This window comes from Colobus angolensis, unplaced genomic scaffold (assembly GCF_000951035.1).
Source record: "Colobus angolensis palliatus isolate OR3802 unplaced genomic scaffold, Cang.pa_1.0 Scaffold55, whole genome shotgun sequence".
NCBI lineage: Eukaryota > Metazoa > Chordata > Mammalia > Primates > Cercopithecidae > Colobus > Colobus angolensis.
Genome location: NW_012119043.1, coordinates 273,625 through 283,411, shown reverse-complemented (window position 1 = coordinate 283,411; position 9,787 = coordinate 273,625). Strand labels below are relative to the sequence as shown.

Here is a 9,787-nt window from a genome sequence, read left to right as displayed (position 1 = left end):
ATCTTCCAAGACCAGCTCGTCATCTGGGTGGATGTATTTGCTGCGAGGAGGCTGGTGGAGCAGGTTGTGCTCCTAGCTGAGCTCCTGCAGGATGGAGGGCTCCGCGCCGCCGGCGGAGTTGTTTGTGCGCAGGCGGCTCGCGGGGCTGGGAGCGCTCAAGGTCTGAACTTCCCTCCGGAGCCGCAGCTGGAGGAGACGAGCGCGCAAGGAGGAGAAGCCGCGCGGCGCGGAGGCCACCCTCGGGGCGAGCGGCGCGGAAAGCGAGCGAGCACAGCGGTCCTGGACCCACGGCGGCCACGCGGCGGGGACCCCCGGGCGCTCTAGGTCCGTCCCGAGCGGTTCTCGTCCGCCTCGAAGGTGGGGGCGGTGGGGGTACGGCTGAGCCGGGATCTACAGTTTCGGGGAGCAGATGGTGCCTGTCCAAGTCGCGTGCTGGAGCCGCCACCTAGGACGGGAGCAGGTTCCCGGCCTCCAGGTGTGCATGCCTAGGTGGGAGCGCAGCTAACTCTCCCGGTTTTGCTGGCAGGTACTGGTGACCCCGGCCCGGGCAGGCCCCGGGACTCGACAACATGGCTTCCCCGCCCCACCAGCAGCTGCTGCATCACCACAGCACCGAGGTGAGTTGCGACTCCAGCGGGGACAGCAACAGCGTGCGCGTCAAGATCAACCCCAAGCAGCTGTCCTCCAACAGCCACCCCAAGCACTGCAAATACAGCATCTCCTCCAGCTGCAGCAGCTCCGGGGATTCCGGGGGCGTCCCCCGGCGAGTGGGCGGCGGAGGCCGGCTGCGCAGGCAGAAGAAGCTGCCCCAGCTGTTCGAGAGGGCCTCCAGCCGCTGGTGGGACCCCAAGTTCGACTCGGTGAACCTGGAGGAGGCCTGCCTGGAGCGCTGCTTCCCGCAGACCCAGCGCCGGTTCCGGTATGCGCTCTTCTACATCGGCTTCGCCTGCCTTCTGTGGAGCATCTATTTTGCGGTCCACATGAGATCCAGACTGATCGTGATGGTCGCCCCCGCGCTGTGCTTCCTCGTGGTGTGTGTGGGCTTCTTTCTGTTTACCTTCACCAAGCTGTACGCCCGGCATTACGCGTGGACCTCGCTGGCTCTCACCCTGCTGGTGTTCGCCCTGACCCTGGCTGCGCAGTTCCAGGTCTTGACGCCTGTCTCAGGACGCGGCGACAGCTCCAACCTTACGGCCACAGCCCAGCCCACAGATACTTGCTTATCTCAAGTGGGGAGCTTCTCCATGTGCATCGAAGTGCTCTTTCTGCTCTATACCGTCATGCACTTACCTTTGTACCTGAGCTTGTGTCTGGGGGTGGCCTACTCTGTCCTTTTCGAGACCTTTGGCTACCATTTCCGGGATGAAGCCTGCTTCCCCTCGCCCGGAGCCGGGGCCCTGCACTGGGAGCTGCTGAGCAGGGCGCTGCTCCACGGCTGCATCCACGCCATCGGGGTCCACCTGTTCATCATGTCCCAGGTGAGGTCCAGGAGCACCTTCCTTAAGGTGGGGCAATCCATTATGCACGGGAAGGACCTGGAAGTGGAAAAAGCCCTCAAAGAGAGGATGATTCATTCCGTGATGCCAAGAATCATAGCCGATGACTTAATGAAGCAGGGGGATGAGGAGAGTGAGAATTCTGTCAAGAGGCATGCCACCTCGAGCCCCAAGAACAGGAAGAAAAAGTCTTCCATCCAAAAAGCGCCTATAGCCTTCCGCCCTTTCAAGATGCAGCAGATCGAAGAAGTCAGCATTTTATTTGCAGATATCGTGGGCTTCACCAAGATGAGTGCGAACAAGTCCGCCCACGCCCTGGTGGGTCTCCTGAACGATCTCTTCGGTCGCTTTGACCGCCTGTGTGAGGAAACCAAGTGTGAGAAAATCAGCACTCTGGGAGACTGTTACTATTGCGTGGCGGGCTGTCCCGAGCCCCGGGCCGACCATGCCTACTGCTGCATCGAGATGGGCCTGGGCATGATCAAGGCCATCGAGCAGTTCTGCCAGGAGAAGAAGGAGATGGTGAACATGCGAGTCGGGGTGCACACGGGTACCGTCCTGTGCGGCATCCTGGGCATGAGGAGGTTTAAATTTGATGTGTGGTCCAACGATGTGAACCTGGCCAATCTCATGGAGCAGCTGGGAGTGGCCGGCAAAGTTCACATTTCTGAGGCCACTGCAAAATACTTAGATGACCGGTACGAAATGGAAGACGGGAAAGTTACCGAACGGCTGGGCCACAGCGTGGTTGCTGACCAGTTGAAAGGTATGTGCACTTCTTTACCTCGGTATCCCCTCTCCCTGATCCTGGTTGTATTAAAACACACACACACACACACACACACACACTTACTTTCAACCTCAGTGTGTAGAGGCAGCTCAGGTATCTCAGAATGCCTTCCCATGGGGGGATCTCAGGGTCAGTGTGACTTTTCCTCCAGCGGGTCAGATATCACAGATCTCTTCACAATGCAGAAAGGGACGCTGTGCAGACATGACCTAGATGCGACCTGTAGAAGGAAGGAGAACTTTGAACGTGGGGGTACGTCCGGTGAACGTAAGGGTATGGAGCCGTTCAGCATTCAGCACTTTTTAGCACTTAAGGAAATTGCCTTTGCATTTCATTTGGTCACCCCAAAGTCCCATCCAAATGTTTCTCTGCCCTTTTTGTGAAAACGTGGAGAATAAAACCTTTCTCCTCTCTGGGCCTCACTTTGCTTGTCCTCAAAATAGGGATAGGAAGTCGGCGCAGTCCTGCAGGACTCTGGAGAATTGGACGGAGTTACTTACCTCTGAGTGCACACTGCCTTTTATCTAGGTCTTTTTTAAAAAGTTTGCATTTTCAGCTTTCAGCCGTCATTTGTTTAAGGATATTTTATTATCACAGTATTTGCCTTAAGTGAAGAACCAGGCATTTTAGAATATTGAGCTTCTGCAGCCACCAGGTGATGTGGAAGGGGGAAACGTACCCACAGAAGAGCTGGTATTCTCCTCCCTCATCCTCTCAGGTTTGGATCTGGTGCCTGGTCCTTGGTTTCAAGCTCCTTATTGCCATTCTTGATGTTTTTACTGGGCTGCTGCTTTTTTCTAATACAGGACAAAAGTCTTTGAGATCTGGAAAATGATGTTAAAATAAGTAGGACGAAAAGAAGGATTTTAAGTAATCTGCTACATTTCTTCCCCTCCTTCCTCCTTTTTAAACAGCCCTTATGTTTTAGCAAAATCTTCAGGATTGAGGGGAACATCTATTTTGGAAGTACGTAGAGAAAATAACGCTGATTTTTTTTAAAGCCTGCTTTTGTTAAGCTGTATTGTATTTTGTGGCCTCCCTACACTGCATACTTACACAGTTAACAGCCTCAGGAAAGGGAATCCTCGGAAGGAGAAGTAATGAATAGTTTCAGTCAGAGACGGCAGAAGTGATAATGTCAGTCAGAGACGGCCAGTGGTTGAGGTAGGGCCTGCATAGGTGCTTGGTGTGAGATCATCCTGTATGCCCAACTGGCATTCTCTTTCTCTGGCTTGTGATCTGAGCTCCTGTATCTTTTCTGTATTTGTTATCTGGCAGGGGAACATCATCTTTCTTCTGGTGTTTCTTTGTTTTGCTGACTTTGCTGATGAAGATTTTATGGATGTAGACGAAAACTATTTTCACCAAGAATTCCCGTAACCTAGAGCGCTTTAAGGGCTGTGTTGGCGAGGTCAGGAACTCCACTTTGCCGTTCACTTGAAAGATGCTGCCGTGACAAGTTCTTTCTGTTCAGAGTGGTGGCACTTGCTCTTGAGCCTGAAGGTGTCAGTGGATGGGGCTGTGGGTGTAACCCCTGCTTGACACCTTGGCATTTTTAGGGCCCAGGTGTTGTGAGCTCTGTCCTGGGGGACTGTGGGACGGTGGAGCTGGGCGGCAGTACGTTAAATTAAATATGTTGGCCCACAGGACAATGAGAACAGTTTTGTGAGCTGTACTTTGTATGCTGTATTACTCGAATTTCAAAAATGAAAAGGGTGTAATTATTTGGAAATTGCCAAGTCTTTGAATACCTATTTTGTGAATTTATGAGTAGTTTTATTTTAAGTTTATAGATCAGGAGACTCAGACACTGAGGCAATAAAAAAAAGAAAAAAATGCTAGAGAGAGAGTGTGTGTGTGTGTGTGTTTTTAAACCTCAAATAGTGTAAATTTGGTAAATTAACTTTTCTTGACATTTGTGTACGTTGTACATTTATAAAAGTTTCAGTACTGTAGGGAGTAGGGAAGAAAGAAGGCTTAGCCAAGCTGCTGATTTTTAAAATGTGATATTCTTCCCTGTAGCTGTTTCCCTGAGACCGTGATTTTGTTTTCTTGAGCTCATTTTGCAAACCTCTGTGGATAGGACTCCAGGAATAGAGCATGTCTACACAACTTCCTGGCCCTTTTGGAAACTGTCCTTACAAAGCTAAATTGAGATGATCGCACGGTTTGTAGAAGACCTTTCACCCACATGGTTAAGCTTATCTACATGTAAGATCGATTTTCGCCTCTGCCTTTAGGCTGGTGGCAAATGTTTTCTCTATACAATATTGGGTATTATGGGAGGCGGAGGCAGGAGAACTGTTTGAACCCGGGAGGAGGAGGTTGTAGTGAGCCGAGGCTGTGCCACTGCACTCCGGCCTGGACAACAGAGCAAGACTCTGTCTTAAAAAACAACAACAACAAAAAACAAAAAAAACTCCAATACTGGGTGTTATCCTTTCCCTCTTACCCCCTTGTCTGATCCCAGGGTTAAAAAGCACCCAGTAGCGGCGCTGCAGGAGCGGGCGTCCGTAGAATGAGAAGGGGTTTCTAGAACCAGCCTGGGAGCACAGACGGAAGCTCCTGTCATTCGAATGTATCGGAACAGGCTTTGCGGAAGGGTAGTTTCATGATTGCTGCACATTCCCTCCCTCTGAAATCTGTGCTGTGCCCCGGCACCGACTGTGCCCCGCCCCGGCACCGACTGTGCCCCTGGCCCTGTGGATGTGGAGGAGGATGTGTGATTGTGAGGCAGGAGGTGGGACTCGACTGCAGAAGCGGGGCCCAGATGCCAGACCGAATTGAGGACTAGCTAATACAGCGATGGGGCAGAAGCAGCGTTCTGCAAGGCATGCCCACCAGCGTGCCATGTTAGTTTACTGTCACCGTGGCCACACCTGCAGTTACTGCCTCGTTCCATGGCCATGACCTGACAACCCAGAAGCTACCACCCTTTTCCTAGAAATTTCTGCCTAAGCTGCCCCATACTCTACATGAAATTAAAAGTAGGTATAAAGTAAGGCCAGGCGCAGTGGCTCACGCCTATAACCCCAGCACATTGGGAGGCCAAGGTGGGTGGATCACCTGTAGTCATGAGGTCGAGACCAGTGTGGCCAACATAGTGAAACCCTGTCTCTACTAAAAATACAAAAATTAGCCAGGTGTGGTGGTGCATGCCTGTAATCCCAGGTGCTCCGGAGGCTGAGGCAGAAGAATCACTTGAACCCAGGAGGTGGAGGTTGCAGTGAGCTGTGATCATGGCCACTGCACTCCAGCCTGGGCAACAGCCTAGGCGAGGCTGTGTCTCAAAAAAAAGAAAAAAAAAGATGTAAGTATGATTGCAAAACTGCCCTGAGCTGCTACTTTCTGCCTTTGGGGGAGCCCAGTTCTGCAGGAGCAGTCACGGAGCTGTAACACTGCCTGCCTCTTCAATAAAGCTGTTTTCTTTCCTGCCACCGGCTCACTCTTGAATTCTCTCCTGGGCAAAGCCAAGAACCCTCTTGGGCTCGGCCCCACTTGGGGGCTCGCCTGCCCTGCGTTAATAGTTCCCAACCTCCATGAGCTCACAGTTAAAAATGTTGTGGAGTATGTCTGGGAGTGGGGAGCGCTGTAGAGAGGGCTCCTGCTGGAGCTGGGTCCTGAGATCAGGCCATGGCTCTCCAGGTGGACAGAAGACCAAGGGGCAGAGTGGAGAGGTGGGCGTGGCTTCTCTGTGGGGGCAGGCGATTGTTAGTCGTTCGTCAGGACAAGGAAGGCCACGGGTAACGTGGGAAGGAGTTTGGATTTGATCCTGTGGGTGTCAGGGAGCCACTCAACAGGGGACTTAGGTGATCTGACTTGCAGTTTTAGAAAGTTCACTCTTTCAGAGCTAGTGAGTGTGGGTTGGAAGGAGATTAACGAGGTGTTGAGTAAATCGCAGGTAGGGGTGATGGTGGCCCAATCCAAGGTCACAGTAGCAGTAATGGAGGTGATGGGATCTGAGTGGCGTTAGGAAGACCAGCTTGATGAGACTGCAAGCCAGATTTAAACAGACGACTGGCAGGAGGGGAAGGGCTTAACCATATGAATGGGAAATGGCATTTTAAGTTTCTGGACGTGACTTGGCGACAATGTGGAGTCAGGAATGGGTGAGGGGCCTTTGAAGTTGCTATGGTATGAATGGAGAATGCAGGATAGACTTGCGGAAGGAGGCCCGGAACCCCCGGCTTGCTTATTCATTCAGCGAATCATTTACTCCGTGCCAGGCACGGTTCTGGGTTCTGGCAATACAGCTGTAAACAAAACAGATTCCTGCTCTTGTAATAGGGGACAAGAATTTTTAAGTCAATATTATAGGAGGATCGCTGGAGCCCAGGAGGTCGAGGCTGCAGAGAGCCGTGATTGCACCACTACATTCCAGCCTGGGCGACAGAGTGAGACCCTATCTCTAAGAAACAAAAACCAGGCCTTCTAATAGGGGAGATCTAATAGAGGGGGCAACAGGGGAGTCAAACCATAAGTAAGATAGAAAAAGTGTTTTGTGAAAAAACATAAAGCAGGAAGGGGATATAGAAGATGGGGTGTATGTGAGTGTAAGAAATCTTATCTAGGGTGGCCAGGCACTGGGAGAAGGTTGCAGAAATTTTTAGTATACTGCTAGGATTTTGGAAATAATCTAAAAAGTGAGAGGCTGGGCATGGTGCCTCACGCCTGTAATCCCAACACCTTCGGAGGCCGAGGTAGGCAGATCACTTGAGGTCAGGAGTTTGAGATCAGCCTGGCCAATATGGTGAAACCCCATCTGTACTAAAAATACAGGTGTGGTGGCGGGTAATCCCAGCTATTCGAGAGACTGAGACAGGAGAATTGCTTGAACCTGGGAGGTGGCAGTTGCAGTGAGCCAAGATCGCATCATTGCACTCCAGGCTGGGCGACAAGAATGAGACCCTGTCTCAAAAAAAAAAAAAAAAAAGTGAAGGACAGTTATTAAAGATATGGAGAAATGGGCGGGGTGTAGTGGCTCATGCCTGTAATCCCAGCACTTTGGGAGGCCGAAGTGGGCAGATTATGAGGTCAGTAGTTCGAGACCAGCCTGGCTAACATGGTGAAACCCCGTCTCTACTGAAAATGCAATAATTGACTGGGCATGGTGGCAGGTGCCTGTAGTCCCAGCTACTTGGGAAGCTGAGGCAGGAGAATCGTTGGAACCTGGGAGGCGGAGGTTGCAGTGAGCCGAGATGGTGCCACTGCACTCCAGCCTGGGTGATAGGGTGAGACTTAATCGCAAAAAAAAAAAAAAAAAAAAAAAAAAAAAGCTCTGATTCAGGTGAGAGACCTTCCACAGCATTTGGGGTGAAACCGCTAGGCCTGAGGGAACCGTGGCTGTTGTATTCTGCCTTGGGCCACAAGCAAAAAATGGTGAGACGTGTTATCTTGAGCTGTTGGCTTTTCCTGTTGTAGATACAGGGTCACAAAGACAGAAAGTGAAACCGTTAGGAAATATCTACAGGGATCTTCTTTTCCCCTGTAAATGTTAGGGAGACAGAATGAAGATGCTCCGCCACTCCCATCCACACCCATGGTAATATCTCTGAAGAAGGGAATACCGGTAGCAATCACGTTGTCAGATGCAGAAATTAAAAAAGCCTTTTTTCCCCAGCCAAACTTCATGCTTATGGAGTAACTGGGGGAAGAGACCCACTGGTGTGCATTTGGGCAGGTTGTCACCTGTTGGCCACTTCTGTGACCAAGACCTTCGCCTTAAAGGAGTTCCTATGTAGACTCTGTCTGGTGGGCCGACAGACTGATGGTGGATGGAGGCATTCTGTATGTGTTAGCCTCTGCAAACACCTGTCTCATGCTGGAAATTTGGGTGCCCTGTTAACCGTGGTCACGGGCCTGCCAGCTGACAGAACCCTAGCCAGGTGTTCGTTTGGGGTTCAGTTGCATGCTCAGGTGTTCCGCTTCCTTCCCCTGTTAGCTTGGGTAGCTTGTCCCCACCTGAGCCTGCAACTCTTGCCACTGGGATGCTAACCTGTTAGCACAGCCCAGTCTCCTTGCTTGGAAATTCTGCGTTGACCTGCATTCTTTTTTTTGAGACAGAGTCTTGCTGTGTCGCCCAGGCTGGAGTGCAGTGGCGCGATCTCAGCTCACTGCAACCTCTGCCTCCCAGGTTCAAGTGGTTCTCCTGCCTCAGCCTCCTGAGTAGCTGGGATTACAGGCAAGTGCCACTACACCCAGCTAATTTTTGTATTTTTAGTAGAGATGGGGTTTCACCATGTAGGCCAGGCTGGTCTCGAACTCCTGACCTCAGGTAATCCATCCGCCTCAGCTTCCCAAAGTGGTGGGATTATAGGCATGAGCCAGCCTTGACCTGCATTCTTGAGCAGGATCTCTTGTGCACGTGGAAGTGCAGCCTCTCAGATAGCAAATGGCAGAGATGAGATGAAGCACACAGTTCCCCTCCACAGCTGGGGTGGGAGACTGAAAACAGCTATAGAGTCGACACTCAGGCCACCCCCAGTGACCATTTGTTCAGGCTCTTTGAGACCTGGCTTCCAGTGACAAGGACAGAGCTGTTAATTCTGAAGACAGGCTTTCGAGTAGAAGTAACCTCTGGTGAAGCAAGAGAAAGTTAAGGTTTGCTGCATTGCCCACGGGATGAAGAAGGAAGGGGAGGCTGTCTTTTCAGGTAGAATGCCTAAGGAAGGAAAACATGGAAAAGGAACAATTAGAGCAAGTCAAGAAGTTTCAAGATTTTTGTCTTCTGGCCAGCTTGGTTAGATAGTAATTATGTTTCTGCATATTGGTCAGTGTTGCCTATGTACTTTGCTGTGGAATAGTAATCTTGGAAAAAAACAAACCCACATTAATCTGTCCATGTCCGGGCACAGAGTGTGCACAAGCCTGCGTGGGCCGTAAGTCTTGTCTTTCTCTTGGTTGGTGATTTCCGTATTGGCATGTTTGCTGGAATTTCAATATTGGAAGAGTGTGATCATTCACCATTAGAATTCTGCAGGTCCCCTCCTGACTCTGGACTGGCTGAGCTGAGGGGCCTGTCATCCATCTGGCCCTGGGCATATCATTTGTACTTTGCCTGTGACACACGCCAAGACCTTTTCCAACAGGAACTAGCACCCCTCCAGGAAATTTTGTGAAGAGATGAGAGTTTTTGAAACAGGAAGGGAACTGGCAAGGGAAGTGGCCAGGCACCGGTGCTGCTGCGGAACAGGAGGGGAGGGACTGGGCTGCATCAGAGGGTGGAGGTGGAGCCCCCACCCATGGGTGTGGGCCAAAGGTAGGGTGGTCCTCCCCGGGGAAGACTGCAGACAGCAGTGATATTCTGGTAGTCTTGTGGATGTACCCAGTGAACCACGCCAGCCAAGCCAACCTGTGGCTAAATTTTAGTCAACTTAGGCAAAGAAGACTGACCCTTGTAAAACTTGTCTGCTCTTGGAAATCAGGTTTTTGGTCTCATTTTCTCCAGCCTTTGCTAGCGTTGCCTTGTAAAAAATTCCTGGCATCCTTTCTGTAGAGTTAA

At 51.2% G+C, this 9,787-nt stretch overlaps 1 protein-coding gene across 1 annotated transcript in view; it reads left to right on the top strand.

The window, feature by feature from the left end:
- Nucleotides 1–70: 70 nt before the first annotated feature.
- Nucleotides 71–9,787, top strand: part of ADCY9 (adenylate cyclase 9) — a 170,634-nt gene continuing 160,917 nt past the window's right edge. Inside the window, exons 1-2 of the mRNA XM_011961313.1 lie at nucleotides 71–324; nucleotides 527–2,262. Of these exons, the coding sequence (XP_011816703.1) occupies nucleotides 570–2,262 (1,693 nt within the window). The 5' untranslated portion in view covers nucleotides 71–324; nucleotides 527–569. The remainder of the gene's footprint in view (nucleotides 325–526; nucleotides 2,263–9,787) is intronic.